General features: G+C 44.7%; 1 protein-coding gene across 1 annotated transcript in view; it reads right to left on the bottom strand.

Annotated features, from left to right (window-relative positions):
- The window catches only part of FLT1 (fms related receptor tyrosine kinase 1), a 107,556-nt gene that overhangs the window by 7,171 nt on the left and 79,423 nt on the right, over positions 1-20,962 (bottom strand). Inside the window, exons 16-28 of the mRNA XM_058824828.1 lie at positions 20,095-20,201; positions 16,783-16,921; positions 11,768-11,872; positions 9,204-9,317; positions 8,351-8,439; positions 6,474-6,633; positions 5,960-6,057; positions 5,239-5,361; positions 4,062-4,173; positions 2,352-2,451; positions 923-1,028; positions 699-829; positions 242-326 (exon numbers count right to left, since the gene is read on the bottom strand). Coding sequence (XP_058680811.1) covers positions 242-326; positions 699-829; positions 923-1,028; positions 2,352-2,451; positions 4,062-4,173; positions 5,239-5,361; positions 5,960-6,057; positions 6,474-6,633; positions 8,351-8,439; positions 9,204-9,317; positions 11,768-11,872; positions 16,783-16,921; positions 20,095-20,201 — 1,469 coding nt within the window. The remainder of the gene's footprint in view (positions 1-241; positions 327-698; positions 830-922; positions 1,029-2,351; positions 2,452-4,061; positions 4,174-5,238; positions 5,362-5,959; positions 6,058-6,473; positions 6,634-8,350; positions 8,440-9,203; positions 9,318-11,767; positions 11,873-16,782; positions 16,922-20,094; positions 20,202-20,962) is intronic.

Here is a 20,962-nt window from a genome sequence, read left to right on the forward strand (position 1 = left end):
AACTTACCACTTCATGTCAGGGAAGGAATGTTTGCAGCCCATGGCATGGCCAGCAAGGATCTCTGACCCTAAATTGTAGGGAAGGGGGATAACCTCTTGTTGCAAGTACAGCTAATCCTGCACCTTGTATCAGTTAGAGCTGACCAAGCAGTAACCCCCCCATCCTGATTATCCCTGTATAAAGCTGTCACATAAATAACAAGAAATACCTGGCATATCATTTGGCCCAGGGGTCACTTACATTAAATACAAGCGTTTCCTTCATGGGAAGCTCTTCAAATGTCTTTATGCGCTGGGGGGGGTTTATTTTGAAAGTGTTTATGTATCTGTTCAATGAGAGAAGGAGGACAATTTTTGGTGAGTATGAAGTGCACAAGCAGGAAGTGTTGGGTATTTCTCTGTTTTTTTGGGCAGCTCCCAGCTATCTTCAAGGTAGGTCATGCAAAAGGGATTTGTTAACCAGACCCCACCCAAATCTCACTCCCCAGCCCCGGGGTATGCACAGCCGTGCCTCTTACAGTGTCTGAGCCCTGTGACCTGGGCAGGGGCACTCCAAAGAGCCACAGCAGGGAGTGGCTCAGCAACTGGCCACCTGTGGGCTGTCTCTGAGTGTTTTCTTCCACCCAGGTCCAAACTGGGCTATGCAGCAAACTACTACCCCCAACGAACACACACAGTCTTATTCTTGCTTATCTCACCTGACATTTTCGGTGCTTCCACTGCTTGAGCTTGTAACAGGAAAATTTTCATTGCACAAAGCATCAGATGCAGGGGGAGACCCACTTTCTGTTGTAAATATTGTGCTGAGGGGTATGTAGTCTTTACCTTCCTAGATGTAAACAAGAAATAAAAGCCTTATTCCTGGGTCCATGTGGCCAGTTTTCCTTGCCTCAGTGACAGCATGTGGTTGTGACATTAATACCTGCTGGACATTTGCTTGCAGCAGGTCACCCAGCTTTTTCACCAGCTCAGAGAACCGTGGTCTGTCGTTGGGATTGCTCTGCCAGCAGTCCAGCATGATTTGGTAACTGTGAGGACAACAGCAAAGTGAGCACAGGGTGGGGTTACAGCTCCGTTTAATCCAAGGCAGCACAGCAGTCTTGGACATCTTGTCATCGATAGACAGACATAGGGAGGTAACTCCTCAACCTGCTTGGTTTTACAAAGATTCTCTCTAACACCATCGAGGCATCTTCCTAAAAGTAAACCACTAAACTTCCCACAAAAACAGAAAACCTTCATGCAACACCCCAGAAGACAACATCAAAAGGATAATTCAGCCAACCAGTCATACTTCCTTTTTTTCATTCCTAATTAAGCATTAAACCTTTGTATTAAACATCTATTAACTGGCAATGTTTAGGTTAAAGTATCCTAAAGGCATCCTAAGATGACTTATATGGATGTGTCACTTCCTTGTATTGGTAGAGCCAAGCTTTCCTTCCTGCAATAAAATATGTGGAAGAGACAAAAAAAAAGCTCTTATCTACTGTCACTAGGATAATAAAATTAGTCAATGGGCAATACTCCCAGATAGGCATGGCTGGCTTGCATCCTTTTCTTCTGCTAGAACTATTTTTTGGTAAGTGTTGCTATTTAGAGCCATGACATAGCACTCGGGAAGGCACCAGGACACCCACACGTACTCGATTTTGCCTCCAGAGGTAAAACACCCTGGACATGTTCATGGTCCTCAATGATTTGTGTCACAGGGTGAATGTTCAGAGTGCTGCATGGGCCTCCCGGGCAAGGTGCTCTGTCCTGACCCACCTTGGTCTCCAGAAAGGTGTTGGCCATGCAGCAGCAGCTTGAGGCTGCACCTGAGGGCAGGGGAGAAGGGAGTGACGGCTGACATGGCAGTGAGGACTCAGACAACCCGGGCGGGGTGGCTGCGGGTCCCCGTCACCTTCCTCTGCCATCAGACACCGTGTACAGGAAAGGGTGGACCCTCCTTACCCGAGTGACTGCAAGGAAGCCTCCACTGCCACTTCCTAAGTCAAGACGATGTTAATAATGTCACATTCCTCCAGCACTTATCTCTGTGCATGTCGGTAAATATTAAACCTAGCAAGGAATGACCTTCCTCCTTCTCCTCCCCCTTCTCCTCCTCCTCCTCCTTGCTCAGCTTCCCTGAGAGCACAGCCCTGGTGGTGCATTGGGCTCAGGCTCTTGTTGCCCCCTACTCTCTGGGAGAGCCAGGGGCCAGGATGGGGGGGGTGTACAAGAAGATACCGATGGAGGATTGGGTTGTTTTTCCTTGGGCTGGCACAGGGTATTTTTAGAGGCTGGAACATCATCTGCAGGGCAGCCCAGGAGGGCAGTGGTACCCAAGGCAAGCAAAGGCATCTTACATCTCCTCGGTCGCTTGCTCTGGGGCTCGCATTCTTGTGCCTTCCTTCAGCCTGCTGCAGAAATCCTCGTCTATTTGTACTCCGGGGTAAGGAGAGGCACCTGGAAGTGACATTGGGAGAACAGATACATGCCTTGAGTGCCTGTAACCTCACTGTGGCCCTATGCCTCTTCCTCAAATTCTCCCTATGGATGTGCATCATCAGGTTGCAGAGCTGGGGGCAGGGAGTGTCCCCCCTGCAGGGTCTGGCCCTGCTGGCTGCCTCAGGCAGGGAATTACAGCTGGATGGGCTCCAAGCCCCAGTCTTTGGAGGAGGGGGCAAGATCAAGACCACAGCTATTGGTGGTGCTTTCCTAGCCTGAACAGAAAAAATGCACATGAATTTAATTTGAACACTATCCCTTGAAAAGCCAAGTCTGATCTTTCTATTGGTTTGGACTACTCCAAAGTCTAGTGAGGACAATATTAAAAAACCCCAAATGCCCCAAATCACCTTGAAAAAAATCAAAATAATTGTTTTAAATGAGGTCACAGTGCATTTGCATTGTTTTTCTGTTTTCTGTGTTTCTCAGATGCAGCCTGATTGTATTGTTGGTATTTTTTTTTCTGTAGACAAAAAAAATTCAGGAAAAGGGAAAACGAAAGGAAAAAAAAAGGGACCTTTCATAGAGTCAGAGAGTCACCAGGTTCAAGGAGCTGGGGCTTTAAGAAAAAAATAGCAGGTATTATGAGGCTGACCATAAAATCACAAGAGTTGGCAGGCTGACCAACAACATGTATTTAAACTAATAAATGATTGATTGTCCTGAGAATTGTATAGTATTGTTTCCTCTGCTGTTCGCCTCTTTTGTCAGCCTCTGTGTTGAACTCAATTAAGATTCTTCTATTCTGACAGTCATTGTTGTTCCCACTCAGTGTACATCTTGTATCCTGCCTTTTCCACATGAAGGAAAGGGGAAAAAAAAGGCTTCACCGGGTTTTAATTTCAGATTGCATGCTCTAGTTCATCATGCGGCATCAGTGCAGATGCTTTTCACTGTGTCCAGTAGCCTGGGTGAGGGGGGTGCTGGATCCCTCCTGGGCTGGGGGGACCTCCTGGACTTGGGCTGGAAATGGGGGTGACAGGATTTGAGACATTCAAACTGTGGGTTTGGCTCCCTTGCTCCCACAAGAGGGATAAGAAGCATTTGAGGGAGCACTCAGCTCATGGCACTCAGTGTCTTGAATGCTGTCTGTGGCACTGGAGGTGGTGCCTTGGTCTTGGGCAGCTGGTGACCCAGAATAACAGATCTGTGTTATCCTACAGGGTTCTAGAGTCAATTGAAATGCTTTAAAAATTGCCTGATTTTCCTCCTAGTGCCATCAGTCAGACAAAGCTCTGTGACTGCTCTGGCTGTGCTGCCCTGCATCCTCTGCCAAGGCTTTCTACAGGGAAAAGTGGGAAGCTTAGTGCCAGCTTTTGCCCATGGCAGAAGTAGCTGGTAAAGTTCTCAGACAGCTGTGCTATCCTTTGAGACTTTCGCTTGGCAAATAAACTTTCAGCGCTCTTAAAAGCAGCAAAATTTCTGGTTCACGGGGGCACGATAATCCCTCTGCTTCTGATTTAGGTCTTTTTGAAACACCTGCCAAAAGATCATTGAAGGTAAAGGATGTTTTCCCCAGGCTGGAGTCCCCACTCCCATCAAGCTCCTGGGGTGCAGAGTTAACATACCCAAGGAAAATATCTCCCACAGCAAGACCCCGAAGGACCACACGTCGCTTTTTGTATTGTAGATTTTATCAAATATGGATTCAGGAGCCATCCACTTGAGAGGAAGTCGAGCCTGGAGTAAAAGGGACAAATCTGACTATTATTTTCAAAGTCTGAAAGATTTTAATCATAGATTAATCAACTATATATTGTTATGTAAATAATTGCCATTCAGGCAGGAACCTGTGGGATTTCCTTACAGGCAGTCAAGATAAACCCACACTCATTCATACGCTTAACAAATTGTTGGAGTAAAAGGCTGTTTTTAAAAAACATGTGGCGCAAAACACCAGACATTGGAAACCTGTGACCAGGCCTTTTCTTTACAGGGATATGGGAGTGTGTAGGAGCAGAGGTCCCTTGACAGCATCATAGAGACAGGGCAGAAAGCCCTGCATCCAAGCACCAACCATTCTGTAACGATGCTGGAGATATTTGGGGGGAAATTTTCAGAGCCAGAATTGCAGGAGCACATCTGCACAGCTTGTTAGGGTCTTCTGAGCAGTACCAAAGCTGTGTGAACATTTCCCAGCTACTTTGCAATGCTGTAAACCCTGGAAATTATTTACAGATGTGGGAATGGCTGGCAGATGGGTGAGTCTCCAGAAAGAGACTCTCTGCATGACTCCAATGCCCACACCAAATTCCCACAGCATGGGTGGGTGCCAGCACCGTTTGCTGGCCCAGCCCGTCACAGCAGGGCTGGCAGGGCAGTCACTGCCTGCTCTCTGCAGTGAGGGCAAAAAAACAACAAGTAGGTGCTGGAGGAACAAGTCCTGCTCAGCTGCTCAGGGCACCAGGAGCACTGGGGGGTACACACCTGCTTTTGGGGGCACTGTTTTCCTTGCAGGAAGTTTGCGGAGTAAGGGGGTGATGGTGAGCCAGCCAAGAAATGTCTAAAAAACCCAAGTATTAACAGGGCAAAGCTGTGAAGAAGTCAGCATGTCTAGGCCTTATGACTGAGGATTGAAATGCTTCCCAGACCCACAACACATCTGGACAGCTCATCTTCACACAAAAACCAACAGCTTTTGAGCTCTTAAATTCAGGGAATGTGAACATCTACAGAGCGTTTTGGTGGACAGTTTGAAATGACATGTTATAAACATTTGGGTAAATAAACATCATCTTGACTTACATCTCCTTTTCTCACATAATCAGGATTCTTATAAATATCTCTTGCAAGGCCAAAATCACAGATCTTCACAACATTGTTCTCAGATAAAAGGATGTTTCTGGCTGCCAGGTCACGATGAATGCACTATAATAAAACAGTTTCACAATCAAACTGCATTTCCTTATTCCTGCCCACAAATTTCCTGTCTCTCATATCCTTTAAAAACGATTATTATTATTAATATTATTATTAATAATAATATTATTAATATTATTATTATTAATATTATTAATATTATTATTAATATTATTATTATCATCATCGATAATAATAATAATAATTTTTAGGGAAGTTGCCTATAGTTTACATGAAGTTACTCTAAACAGCAGTAATTTTTTTTTATTATTAAGTCCAGAAAGTGACAAATTTGTAAGCCCTTTGACATTTGCAGGGAAAGAGCTGAATCATTTGGAGCTCCCTAATATATGTTGAAATTATGGCAAAACCTACCACACCCAAAAGATCTTCCCCAAATGAATGAGCTTGACCCACTGCCTTCAGACATGATCCTGTGTTTATAGACTATGGATACTTGAATAAACACAGTTATATTTATAATGCCAAGAGGAAAATAGCTCTTCCTTTGGGACCTCTCCCAAGGAGGGTGTCACTACAATGTAGACATGATTTCACCTCTGAATCCTGTCCTTCTGCAGTGAAAAACCCTCAGTGCAAAACTCACCTTTCTGGAGGAGAGGAACTCCATTCCTCTGGCCACCTGAAAGCTGTAAGAGATCAGGTCCTCCATAGTGAGGGGCAACTTGTACAGGTCATCAGCATCTGCAGAGGTGGCAAGCAGGGTTTGTAACAAAGACAGCTCACAGGCTCTCTTTTCCCCCTTTCTTACAGAACCCATTATTCCCATAAATTCAGTCTTTTTGGAGGGGTATTTGAAGGTCAACCTACTGGCATTGGAAACAAAAATAGTGCTTGCTGTATACCCCATGCTTTGGATACTGCTGTGTTTTCCCCAAAGATAAGGAGCAGTCAGAACAAACAATCACACATTTTCCTGTCAGATTTTGTAACCCTGGAAATAATCTTTTTTTAAATCTTTTACCCTCTGGACATGACCCTCTGAGCATCTCCCACGGATGTTTATTAGGGTGATAAATGAGGAAAAAAATTTCAGGGATTCACAGTATGTTGTAAAAATATCACAGTCTGTGTAGGGACAGGAAGGAATTAATACCTACCCTCCTCGTCCTCCTCCACATCAGTCAGACTTTTATCTTCCTGGAACCCAGAGCTGGCCAAGCTCTCCCTGCTGGTGACACTGGCCAGCCTTTGTTTTTTGCTTTCCACTGGCTCAATATCCTTTTTCTCTTTCATTGGCTCTCCCTGCAGAGAGGAATCCTTCAAACAAAAGGAGGAGAAGAGGTGCGACATCAGAGCAGTGGGAACCAAGGGAGCCTGCTGATGCCTTTCTGCCAGGCTGGTGGTGTCTGGTGTGGGTGGTCACATCTCTCACAGGTGGGGCTGCCCAGTGCCACTGTGATGGGCAGGGGCTGGTGGCAGAGCTGTGCTCCACCAAGGCCATCATCACCAGAGGGCAGAAATTTGGTGTCTTGGGAGCACCAGCCCATGGTTTTAGGGTAACAAAGGCAGTGGGCATCTGCCACAGTGAGGATTTGCAGGGTGTATGGATGGACCCGAATGCTGGCCTGTGCCTCATCTCAGCCAGGCCCATTTCTCTCCAGCAGACAGAGAAGGAGCACAAAGTGGATTGGGAAGGTTGTGCCCACAATAGAGGTATCCCAGACCTCTCAAACATCAGCTTTTGGTCCCAACCTGCTTAAGACGTGTCTCTATGTCCCTGCACAGGGTTTGGTGTGGGCTTGTAAGCCCTTTCCATGAGGAGCAAAGGCACTTGGTGTTTGAAACAGAGCAGCTGTTGGAAGTGACTGCCTCTCTTCAATGCCTTAATCCAAAGCTTTCTTCCTATGGCCAATCTTGAGATGGTTTAATGGGACACATGTTTGGAAGAAGCTCTCTCCCTGCTACCTGCCTGCCTTACTCTTGCCCCCTCTTACTTTTCCTCTTATCCTGCAACCCTCTCTGTTCCCTGCGCTGCTGGTGCGGAGCCAAACTTCCACCTCCTTCCTGCCCAGGCAACCTTCCCAAGGGTGCTGGAGCACTGGGTGTGGGAAGGGGTGTGGGAATGACTCCACTCAGCACGGACCCTGCCCACCATGCTCCCTGCTGAGCATCCCACTCCAAGAGCCACGTGTAGGAGGAGACAGTTGCTGTGTCCTGTGTGGAGTGCAGCACGGACAGCCTTGGGAGCAGAGACTCAGCAAAGGCCTTTCAGGGGGGGGTGTCCTCTCCAGTGGGCTCTCCCACAGAGCCCTCCCAAAAAATATCCCTGAGATGCCAATGAGCTTTTGGCACAGCTGAACAGAGGTTTGGAGACCTGCTGTTCTGTATACAGACTCCTAAGTCTCATGTTAGAGCCCTGGATCATTTGGAGGATTTTTTCTGGAACTATTTGAATTTTCTGGGACATTTGGATTTAGGTTTGTAATAAGAAACATATAATGAATTTGATTCAGAAGGCTGTAGAATGTGAGGACAAGACTCTAATCTCTTTTCCTCTTGATAGCTCTTCTCCTCACACAATAATAAGATTACTTGTAAATCCCTGAATATTAGGGTGTCTTGGAACATGAGATTTCATTGGTATTATCTTGTTTGGGCTCCCAGCAGTACTGAAATAAGTGGGCAAAACCACTTCCTTTGGCTTTGCTGACCTCAAGCTCACCAGGAATGGGTTCATCAGAAGCAGGGCAGGAGTGTGTGGGGACACTTTGGATAGGATTCCCTTCCCCTTGTCGATGGCTCCAGCCAAATTAATCACAGCAGTCTCCTTGCACAGTCAGGGAGGGAGAGGTGAGTCCTTTCTTGGCACAACACATCCCACACCAAATATTAGTACAGGTCAGGTGAACCCAAAAGTAATTTCTCTGCTTTGGTAGAAGAGAGTCTGAGAAGACCAGCTCAGAGAGCTGACACCCTCATCTCCAGCACTTACGTCAGGTAAGATGAACCCTGCCAGGACAATCTGCCTCCTCACCTTGCTAGGGCAGAAAAGATTCCTTTTGCTCTTCAGGTAGTTTGATAAATTCCCATACTTGCAGTATTCAACAATCACCATCAGAGGCCCTGGGCAATTAAATTAAAAGAAGAAAACACCAAACATTTTGAGCAGCATAAAGCAATAAAAGGTATAAAGCATCAGTTCTGAGAATCTTTCATGCCCTCACTACATCTTCAGTCCAGAATAACTGGCAGCACATCCTAAGAGCTAGAAGGCTGCTTGAAGAACACTGGACATAATCAAAATAATACTGCTTCTGGAAATTAGGGCAGGGCCTAATTTTGGAAAGCTGGGTCTTGAGTCTGGGTCCTGGGGAACGCTCTGTTTCCTCTTTGGGCAGTTCAGACTGGAGTCCCACAGCCCAAACACACTTGATGAGCTAAAATAGGTGACATATCTAAAACAAACAAACTCCCATACTGGTCTTTTGATTTTCTTGGTGTGGTATCATGGAGGATTTTACAACAGCTGCATTGTGATTCATAGTTCAGGGCCAGCAGCTGATACCCCTTGTTCCCAGCCTCTCCAGATCATGTTTAACTTGAGCTTGAGCAGTGGAGTGAGTGAGATAAAGGACAGCAAGTGGCACACTCCTAAATTCACGCTTCACATATTAATCCTAAAAGAAAGTTTAAAGAGAGGAAATGTTTAATCACTTCATTAAGCGACTGAAAATCTCTCTTTCTTTTCCTCTTTTTTTCACCAACTGCAGGATAAGCTCAAATATAAAAGTTACTAACTTGACCTCTGGATGAAAAACAACATGGGTCACTGGCTGTTATTGGGAGATAATCCAAACTCATTTTCAGAGCAGTGCAGATTTTTTTACCTCCATTTTTTGTGCAAGCTCCCAACAAATTCACGATGTTGAGATGATGACCAATGTGGATTAGGATTTTCAGCTCTGTCATCAGTGCTTTGTACTCACTTGCTGTGGCCCCTTCTGTAAATACAAAATAAAAAGTCAATGTGAAAAGACAAAGTACTGGTCCTGCTGAGCTTTACCACTTCTCGTTGCTTTCCATTGAAATAATCTCTGTTACTGGATGTACTTCTTGTATTGATGTTCTCTCTCTATTCCTCCCTGCTCAGCATCCTCTTGGTTGCAACTAAACCCATAAAAAGAGTCAGGCACTCAACTTCCTCCCAGTAGGCTCTATCCTATTTAGAACTGGGAGAATTTTTTTTTAATGAATAGTTCTGATGTTTCAACCAAAAAAATTGAAAGAACAAATGAAAAGGTATTTCAATATGATAATTATTCTATCTAGAATTGGCTCCATCTGATCTCACTTCAGCTATCTAAGGGTTATATGCTAGCCTGAACTAATCAGCGTTTTAAGGGGCCAGTGTCAAGAGCAAAGTATTTCAGAAGCTGATGTAGCCATCAAGTTTAGCCATCTGTATAAGGGAAAGATGAACTACCCCTGGGTGATGCCTGCCTGGTTCTGTTCATTATGTAGGAAGCCTGGAGATAGACCAGGGAAGTAAATATTAACTGGTTAAAGTGAAGTGACTGCATCTCACCCTTACCAGTCATGGTCAATAATAATAGGAATGATGTAAGAAGCCCTTCAAAAAGATCCAAAACATTCTATTTGGTGTTGAGTGAAACTTCTCATCCCCCCTGAGCAATTTTTTTTCCTGCAGGATTTGATTTTGTTAAGAAAACAAGAAAATTCAAAATTGCTTTGTGTAGGCCCAAAAGGAATTTTTCAGCTTAGTGACACCAAGAGCAAGAAGAACAGTCCTGTGGAAAAAACCCTTGAGCTGGGTCTTAAAGGGCTTGGTTTCAACATCTGAATGGAAACATCTGAAGTTTCTCTTGGTGTCCCAGACAAAACTTGTCTTCTACTTGGTGATCTGCTATTTGCTTGTATGGGTGGTGACACCTCTCCTCCAGCACATGGGAATTCTGTGAGGATGAGGCCTAATGAATGACTGCAGAGTTCCTGGATAATCTAGTGAGGACACAAGGAATGAAGCAGATCTCCCCATGCTTTGGGTGAGATACTAAAGATACCTAGAGAGGATCTGGTCCCCACGGGCTCTCTTCATTGTCAGCAGAGCTGAACAGGACTCAGCTCCCTGTATGCAGGAGGAATCTCCATTCCATCCTAAGGAATCTGCCTTAGGATGTTATCTCTCACCACTGCCAATGAAGGGCGTTTGAGTGGCTAACTCAGATACAGGCATCTGCTCTGCACATGCACGTGTGAATCCCACCAGGAAGACTTCTTGTATCTGCCCTCTGCTTCCAACCATTCCAGGAGCACCCACGGCTCCTTGATGGTGCTGGCTGGCACAAGAAGCCTGCTGATGTGCATAAAGAAACCCTGAACCCAGCAGTCCACTCCAAGGGCTGGAGTTTACATGTAGACATCTCCTGATAAATGACAAGTAGGCATGTGTGAAGCTGGGAGCCACTGGCTAAGATGGATTCATTCAAACTATTCCCAGACAGAGTCAAGGGAGAGCATTGGGGCTCCAAGCCATACTGGCAGAATAGGGGATGTGTCCTGGCAGAGAAATAACACCAGAAAGGATTCAGGGATTAAGACAGACAAGTAGAGCAGCAAAGCCAAGTACATGGGAGGGATGCCACGGGAATTCAATCACAGCTGCGGCAGGCTATGACTGAACATCATCCTGCTTGCTAACATCCCAAGAGCCCTCTTCCAATTAACAAGGGGGTTTTGTCCTTTCTGCTCCAATGAGGAAGATGGCAGTGAATAGCTGGGGGATGATTGTACTTTCAGATGAGCACTGGTGTATGAACAGCGCTGGCAAATCCATTGCACAACCTGGGTGTCAGCATCCTGAGCACTGTGTGATGAGCCTGAAGCCAGTTCAGAGGGGGCACAGCTGCACAGCACCACCAAGATTTAAACTGCTCAATAAAACTAGCTAGTAAAACTATTGAGCTAAAAGTGTGTTTAGCTTAATAAAAGGGTCTTCATGAAGAAAAATCATTATAAAATCTAACTGAGAAGGTTAAAGGAGATGCTAAGTCAGGCATATGTGAATGAGACATAAGACATCTGGTTTTAAGAGGAAGATGATCATTCCTTGGAATGAACGACCAAGGAAAATATGAAAGCTTCTATCCAAGTTTCTTTACATCAAGGTAGATACCTTATACTTCAGCTAAATTTCATTTACAGCATTTGGTATAGAGTGAGTTGAGCATAATGGTATGATTTTTACTGAGAATGCAGTTCTTATTTCATACTTCTGCTATTTCATTTGTGGTGGTCCTGCAACTTGATTTGTACACATTTTGGAGGCTTAAAAAAGTTATTGGGGAAATCTTTTGCTTTTGGCAGAACTGTATAAAAAATGCACCACTGTATAAGGCATCATTTTTTCCAACGCAGCTTTGCAGCAAGATACCTTTCAACATTTTCACAGCAACTATTCTGCACGTTGGTGATTTCCTAATTCCAAAGGCAGATGCTTGTACCACCTTTCCGAAAGCTCCATGTCCAAGAGACTTTCCTGTAAAGAAAAGAAAGTGGAGAGATACATATTGGTAAGAAAAAAGGAATCCTGTCAGCAAATGGCTTCATAAATCATGAACTGAAAAATGTACTTTTCAATGAGTCCCATAAGTACATTTCCAACATGTAGCTGGTTTGGGTTTTTTGGTTTATTGGATTTTTTTTAAAAGTAAGCAGTCAAACTAGAAGACAGAGTCATTAGAGGAAGAAAGTGATGGGAGTGAAAATGTCACTAAATGAAAGCAACCATTCGTTGGAGGTACACTGGCTTCAAATTTGATTTTTTCAGTCTATCTCTGCCAGAGAAAGATTTTGCTCCACTTTTCCCTGAGCACACTGCATGGTGCAGCAGCCTGTGGTGCTGCCAGTTATGTCCTCAATAACACAGACCCTCTTCCCCTTTGACAATGTGTTCACATGGACCGCTCTGGCTGCCTCTGCCCTGCTACAGAGGCTGTCAAGGCTTGCTCAGGGAGATCTTGTCAACACATCAGCTCTAGCAATAAGTTTTATTTCCAAGTAACTATTTTCAGATTGCTTTTGTGCTTCACCTTCAGCAGAACCCAGGTACCAAAGTGGCTAACAAGAGTATGGCACCAGGATTTGCGGTGTAGAGAAGAGCAGAAAATAACAGTCAGCTTTTCACATAAAAGCAAAGGATAACATGTACCAGATATTTGTTTCTCAGATATGCACATGTGGCATGACCATCTCCACAGGACAATTTCCTGTTCCTATGATGAACACCTGTTTGACTAGCTCTCAGGTGGACATCTATCTTGTTGGTATCTGAGTGAGAGATTAATCCCACTCACATACTTGCAAGCAGAGAAAAAGAGCTGCTGTCTGCACTAGTTTAAATCAATGCTGCCTTTTAAATGCATATATTGTATCTAAACTGTAATTCTCAGTATGTCTGTCAGTAGTAGCAAATAACATATGTTATAAAAGAAATGGAAACATGGAGTATGCTAAACCAAAAAAAACCCCAGAAAATTATTTCCACCCTAGATTTGCAAAAATGTTGTCATTTTTTTACAGCAAATAAAAGCCACAAAGAGCTTGATCTACATGACTGAAAAGCATCAACAGACTGAGTTTGGTTTGTGAAGGGCTTAGTATTTGATGGAGAAATATAGATGGATCAGTGTGCATCTAAAAACCTACTGTTGCCTTTTTCAGTTACTGGATATAGATTGTGTAAGAGAAGCACCTTTAAGACTCAGGTCTCAGATTTTCTTAGTGAATTGATGTTTTTGGTCCTTAACATTTTGACTGTCCGTGGTTTCTGCACAAAGAACTTGCAGTTTGAGGTCCTATAAAACCCGCCATACCTTTGTTTAATCCGTAGCTTTAATCTGTTTCCATCACTGTTAATGCACTTCCCACGTTGTGATAACCTACTTAGTCACCACTTGGAAAACGCAGCGGCTCATAAAGCTGCACAAAGCTGCTAACCTTTCAGAGAGGACAATGAGCACTGGAAACAGCACTTCCTTCTCTAAACAGTGGTGTGATTCAATGGGAGACTCTAACAACACTCAGTCTTTGCTGCTCTGCTGCTGCTTGTACCATGCTGAATAGTAGCACAGGACAGGGCTGCTTTAACTTTACATCATGCAGCTCAAAACTCAACACTTTAGTATGCAGTTGTGGCTATGGCTGTTCTTGCAAATGTCCCTTCTGCTGACATACAAAGTAACTACAAAATTATTAATTAGAGGAATATTAAGCTGCCCAACCATCTGAACAGTCAGTTTGTCATAGCCTTCGAGCAGCTACACTGGATGTGTTTGGGGGAGTGCTCAGATGTGTAATGCTGCAGCATTTAGATCCAGACCAGTGAAGCAAAGTGCTCTGCTTAAGTTTTCCACACTTGACTTGGATTTTCTGGGCCGCTCAGAACGCATTAAAGTGAACATACGCCTCAGTCAAGGAGTTTTGGATCAGGAGAATTTCCTTTCAGTCCCGTTTTAGCAGAGTCCTTCAAGCATGTCAGTTGTTGCACCTGGAGCATTAGCAAAAAGCACTTGCAGGCACTGCACCCCATGCCTGTGGGAGGGCACAGGCTCGAAGATGTGCTTCATTTCTCAGGTTCTTTGCCTCTGCTTGAGTCATCTGGGTTTTCCCCACGGGTGGCTTCACGTTTTCCATTATGTTACACAGGACAGCTGTGCACGTGCAGGAGAGTTGGAAGCGCTGTGCTCAGTGCCAGCGCTGTGGGCTTGCAGGGCACAGGAGGGAGCAGGGCTCAGGAAGCTCACTGCCCCCAGAGCCTGTGACACTGCTCTGCAGCCAGCAGCCACACTGCCCCGGGCCCTCTGTCCCAGCATCGGCACTGTGCCACCTCTCCAGGCCGGGAAGGTCAAGCCCAAGCGGGAGGGGAGAAGCGTGTGATGGCTCAGCTAAGGCAGCGTGTTATCGCCGACCGCACTGACACTGATTTATGGCACCAGCCTTTTCTGCCTAATGAAAAGATGGCATTTACTTTCAGTGAGACTAATCTATGCTGAATGTTAATTACCCTGACTTCAGTGATGCCCATTTGAAATTCCCTGTAATGGCTGTGCCTCTTACAGATGAAGGGAGAGTCCTGTTATATAAGCATTGCATTGCAGCCGTGGGCTGTGTGTATGCATGTTGGAGGAACACACAGCAAAAGAGATGTGGGCTGAAAGGAGAGACTTCTTTGCAAAAGTTATAACAAATATGTGTCCTGGAAGATAAGTAGGTGGAAAGAGAAAAACAGTCGCATCAGATGCTGGAAGGGGTTGCATTTCCAAGTAAAAATATTTTTTAAAAACCATAGAAGCACATTTTGTGTTTGTGAGACACTAATCCTCAGAGACTGCCAAGGTTATTCAAAGACTGAGCCAACTGCCATGTAAGCAGGACTTGCACTGAGCTAATCTAGCATACTGCACATACACAACTTCTTCAAATCTGGTTCTCATTCATTGTCAGCATTCTTTATTTGTTTACACCAGTTCTTCCACTTTTAACTCATTCTCTGGTCATCGTTCGTCACCTCTGGACTCCAAACGCTAACCCTGAAAGGCATGGGTTTTTCCTTGGTGTTTACATTCCATTTCTGTTTGTTTCTTTCCCAGTGGTCACATTGTCTGCACATCAGGCTCTTGGTCCATCGCTGTAAGAAAATTGTCTGAAGATTGAAGTCACTCCAGCACAAGGTTCCAGCATTCCCAGAATTATGTATGACAATTATAAATCGAGAGCAATGTATTTCAGCTGTGCTTATCCACATCTGGCCACCTTGTGTCTTCTGGCAGGCAAATTTAGTGTGATCCTAATTTTGCACATGTTAACCAAGCTCTATTCCTGATACCCAGGAGACAGGAGGAATCTGTTACAGCTCCTAACTAAAATGCAAGGATTTTCTAGACCTTGCTGTAGGACAAATGCAATGCATGCCTGAAAGAACAAACAGCACTATAGCAACGAGGCTGGGCTTATCACTGACATTTTAATGTTGACCTTCTTGCTAAGATCTGTGTGAGTTCTGGAGGGATACATCAACTTCCAAATAAGGTCCCTTCCCCTCTTCCCTTCTCATCAGTCCCACACGAGGCTTAATAAGGAATGGTCCCAAACCCACCCCTTTACTGGGACATCTATTGGGGAGCTGGCTGTAGGTTTAAAGTGTTCAAGGGTATTTATTTTTGTGTGGACTTAATGTCACATTCTTGCTCTTTATGGTTCAATAAGAGAATATTTATAAAACTGCAGCACAGAGTGAAAACAAGGAGATTGTGCTGGAAAAAGAAGGACAGGGAGAAAAGGGAAAGGGTGCAGGATGGATTATGAGGACCCATTTCTGCACAGGCCTTTTTCCAAGTTTCTGGGTTGAAGAAAGGGAAGAAAACCATAGAATCATAGAATATCCTGAGTTGGAAGGGACCCACAAGAATCATCCTTGTGGATGATCCTGGCCCTGGACAGCACAATTCCAAGCAGCACACCATGTGCCTGTGAGTGTTGCCTAGATGTTTCTTGAGCTCTGTCAGGCTGGTGTTGTGAGCACTTCCCTGGGGAGCCTGTTCCAGTGCCCAATCACCCTCTGGGTGAAGAACCTATTTCTAATATCCAACATAAACCTCCCTGACACAACTTCAGGTCATTCCCTCTGATCCTGTCACTGGCACCAGAGAGAAAAACTCAGTGTCTGCCCCTCTCTTCCCCTCACAAGGAAGTTGTAGCTGCAGTGAGGTCTCCTCTCCACTCCTCCAGGCTGAACAAACCAAACTACCTCAGCTGCTCCTCATACAGCTTCCCCTGCAGACCCTTCATCATTTTTATAGTGAATCACCAAAACTACAGTAAATGCCAAAGGTCAGGCTCCCAAGTCTAGAGAGAGAAACCTCGAAGTTGGCAGTCTGATTTGGAAATCTTTGGTTGCTCGTTTTGTGTCATGTTTTAAGAAAATCAGTTTCCAAAATATAGAATGCATCATTCTTGTCTATATTCTCCTTCTGTGGCAGGGTGGCCAACCTAATAGAAGAGGGAAAGGCTGTGGATGTTGTCTGCCTGGACCTTAGTAAAGCCTTTGTCACTGTCTTCTACAGCTTTTTCCTGGAGTGAACAGATAGATTATCCATGGTTGGACTTCATCTTGAGGGTCTTCTCCAACCTAAAGGATCTTGTGGTTTTATTTTCTCTTTCCTACATGAAGTCCAAATATACATGTGAAAAGTCAAGTAGACATGGTCAGTCAGTCCTAAAGGCTGAAATTCATTCACAGATCAGTGCTCTCAGCGTGGAATAGATCCCACCAAACGTGGCAGTACACTGTGCTGAGTGCCTAGAACACATCCAGCTCCTCTTTACCCATAGTTACAGACACATCTTATTCAATCAATCCAAACTGTAAATGAACTATTCCAATATTACCTAGTTTGAGCCTTTCTCTTGCGATTTCCCACTTGCTGGCATCATAAGGTAGACGTTCACATTGCTCATCTAAGGGGACTTCATCAGGATCCATGATGATTGACAGGTAATGGTTGGTCTTCATTTCAGAGGAACGAGGCTGGAAAACAAGGACATTGCAGAATGAAAAAGATGATTAAAGTGTCTATCAGCATCTTCTTGTTTGGATCAAGGGCTCCAAGTTAATTCTGTTCACAAGGCTGCATGTTTCACGGCACACTGGATGGTTTGGTTAAACTCCCTTTGGCTTTTCTATATATTGCAAGAGTTTTTATATAAAAGAAACTCCTTCCTCTAGCTTTCCTCCCATCTGGACATACCAGTTTCTTCAGTGAAATCCATGTGGGTCTCTATTAACATATGGTGTTATGACACAGGCCCTTGCACAGTCAGGAGAAATACTTTCAGCAAGTGACTAAACATTGCTGATAAAAATAACTTTCCTTCATGATTGTGCAAAGCAAGAAGTGGCCTCATGCAACAGATGGAGTTCTACTGCCACTGTTTATTTGTTCCATATATCCCGCAAAGATAGGTCATATGTGGTTAGAAATTGTGCAAGACAAGTCCTCAGGACACTGGACATTGTACACTTCACAAACTGCTGACAAATTTGTAGGATTTTTTATTTCTTTGGTATAATTTCTGAAAATTTTACTCAAACCATTTGAGTCTGGAGGAATTTATTAACAGCTGGACTCAAATGTGTGTTTTAAAACAGAAAATTTCAAATTAATTTGCCAATTTAGTTTCTCCTGAGCAAATGTATTATCCATTTCACATGGGAAATATAAGGCAAGATGAATCTGATCTGAAAGTTCCCTGCAGTTCATCCATTTTGAAATGTATGTTCCTTCAAAGAGCATCAAGATTTCCATTCTAATCCACTGGACTTTTCTTGACACAGGAGTACTTACCTTTCTATAGAAAAGGTCTGGTGTTTGTCATCATTTCCTAGCTATTAGTTGGAAGAACTGAACCTGAAGGTGTTGCTTTTCCTAAACTTGTGGAAGTAGCACGTGGACAAAGACATACAGATACCCCAAACATACAGATATAACCATATATTCTCTTTTCTATTATTTGCTTCAACTGCCTCCCCATACTTTCAACTTCCCTCCCCTACAGTTTGGAAATATGTCCCTAATACCTGCATTTCTAGGCATGTTTTTAAAGAAGGATATTCCCAGCAGTGCATGCCTTGATTACAAACACAACTACACTAAAATGACAGCAACTGACAACTGCTCATCCTCCCCAAACCCATACATTTTTTCCCAAGAAGGATGCACTGATGCTTGGGAAAAAGGTTTAAATCCTGTCTCCAAACCATCCACTAAGTCTGGAAAGAACATGGATAAGCGGGATGTGAGTGGAAACAGAAACTTGTGTGGTGCTCCAGAAAGGGCATTTCTAGACAGAGATGGTTGTACCACAGTGCTCCTACCCAGCACATTAAAAGAGCTTTGAAGTGGATCCATTCCAGAAAAAGCAATAGGGGAGTAGAAAAGTCAGGCAGTTTCCCACAGTTCTTTCTTCAGATGAACTCAGTATCAAAGTTTTGGCACAAATAGAGATTTGAAGCAACATTTTCAATGATGAAAAATTGTTAAGGATATAATCTGTCCCTGTGTGCATCACAGAGAGGTTTTAAGTAAATGCTCTTGGACAGCATAGTTTTTTTTCTGTTGTGGCAACATAATTTGTGTATAAAATTTAATTCAGAGCTAATTCCAGTCATAAATCTTTGAGAGTAAGGGTTTATAAGAGAAACAGAGAGAAGACCATAAACATAGACTAACACTAGTTGGAAAGTTGCCTCAACATGTCACTTAGTTAAAGTCCCTTGTTCTACATGATATTTTTATTATCTGATGATATTTTTATTATCTTTTAACAATCTAACAAGTTTTGGTCTCATAAAAAATAAAAAAGATCTGCAACCCCTTGCTACACTTAAAGCTTACTTTTTCCCAAGATTTGCAGTCACGTTATAACTTGCCTCATCATTACTGTTGAGCATTCAGTACTGGTCCCTCTTGCCTTGTAATTTCCCTTACAGCTATGAAGTTTCCCCACAGTTTCAGCTGACCTCCGCTTTCCTTTCCCCCAAACTCCCACGCATTTCTCCTCACAAAGGCTTGCAGCAGTAGGAATGCAGGCAGAGGGACTGCTGCCATACTGCCCTGATTTGGACTGCTTTCCCATCAGTCAATAAAAGTTCTTAGTACCCAGCCCAAGACACTGGCAGGCCTTAATGCAGGTTGAGATGACATGGTCTGTCAGCCAGCTGTGACATGCCCAGCTGTGGTGGCTGTGAGCAGATCCCTGTGGTGCTACACTGTGATATCCTGGGCTGGTGGTGGAGTGGGAGTGAGGAGAGGGAGCAATTTCTCAGCTCATGTCTTGCAGTGCCCCAGTGCCTTTCTTCAAATCCATCTGCTCCTGCAGGTTACACTGAGGAGTTATATTTTGTGCTTGGGAAAGCTGCCATGGTTTATCCTGCACACACCACACAATGCAGACAGGGTGGTGTCAGCAAAAAGGGGTTTTAAACCATCACAGTCAGCCTTGGACAAGAAGGAGGGTCAGCTGCAGGGGCAGTTAAATTTGTCATGTTGGTACAGGATCATCTGCTCTAGAAGCTGCACCATCAAAACTCCTTCACCAAAATATCACTTTGGAAGTGATGTAATTGTACCAGACACTGTGCGAACCAGACCCCAGCACATTCTGTGAAGATCTGTCATTCCCACTCACTCAGATCTTCAAAGACATTAGGATGCTAAACCCCCACAGTTTTTGTAAGGGAATGAGGATGCCTTTGGTGTGAGTCAGGCGCCCAAGTGAGCCTCAGAGCCTTGTCCCCACCCAGGCTTTTCTTTCTGGCTTACTCATGCTCAGGCTTGCAAGTCACGGTTCTCCAGCATCCATCAGCAGCCTGGTTATTTCACCAGGAACAAGGGTGAGCACTATCAAAGAATCATAGAATCATAGGATATTCTGAGTTGGAAGGGACCCACAAGGATCATCAAAGCTCAGTCCCTGGCCTTGTGCAGGACAGTCCCAAGAGTCATGCCATGTGCCTGAGAATGTTACCAAACACTCCTTGAGCTCTGGCAGACTTGGTGCTGTGAAAGTGAAACAGAATATTTCTTTGGTAGACCTGACAATCCCAGCAGCCTGGGAAAAATTTTCTGACATGAGCAAAGGGCTGCCAAGGAGAGGCAGGTGCAGCAGGGCATCACACCAGACATCCCTGTCTGTTCTTACCCTCTTCAGCTTGCGAATGAAGAGGGTCAACAGGAGCCAGAACAGCGTTGCAGCCACACAGGTGCAGGTCAGAGTTATCAGCTCCAGGTTTGACCTCTCCGATATGCCTGGGAAAATCAAGTGGGAAACATGTTAGAAAATAACCTGCAAAACAAGGGTACTTCATAGTTTTTGTTGGTTTTTTTTTTTTCCATTAAAATAAAATACCAGGAAGGACCAGCTCTTTTCAATGGGGTATTAATCTCTGTTTGGACTGGCTCACAGAGCCAAAAAAAAGTCTCCTGCAGCCTCAGGAGAGGACAGGGCTCACAGAGGGGATGGCTCTGCTGAGGTGGTACTGTGGGGTGAGAGCTGCTGCTAACGTGCTGGAGAAGCTCCTGGGAGGGTTTGTGCTGGTGTAGGCACCAGTGACTCCCAGTGTGACCCAGGGCAGGTTGCAGTGGTGTTGCTTGGGTTTTGCTGTCCAGGATCTGATGCCTTTCCTTGTCCACTTGTCAGAGATCTCTTCCCCACTGGTGGCTGAGACCTGCAGCCTGCACCTCCATCCCAGACATGCTGTAAACCCTCCAGCCCTCACCAAAACCATCCCTGGGGGTGACCTGGGGATTCTCTTGGAGACTCCAAGAGATGGTGATGCCAGCAGGAGTCCATGAGCTCTTTATCCCATGGCTTGGATGGATCTGATCTGTCACCTGGGGACTCAGCTCATACCCAGCATGCAACCAGGGTCTTGAGCCCCATTCCCACTGGGCAGAAATCCAGGGCACATGGCCTAGCCCTCCCTCCAATCCCCTGCTCCCCTGGCAGGCTCTGTGCCCCCAGGTCTCCTGCCTGTCACACCAGCAGCACATGGGAACGCAGGAGCCCC

This window comes from Ammospiza caudacuta, chromosome 2 (assembly GCF_027887145.1).
Source record: "Ammospiza caudacuta isolate bAmmCau1 chromosome 2, bAmmCau1.pri, whole genome shotgun sequence".
Lineage (NCBI taxonomy): Eukaryota > Metazoa > Chordata > Aves > Passeriformes > Passerellidae > Ammospiza > Ammospiza caudacuta.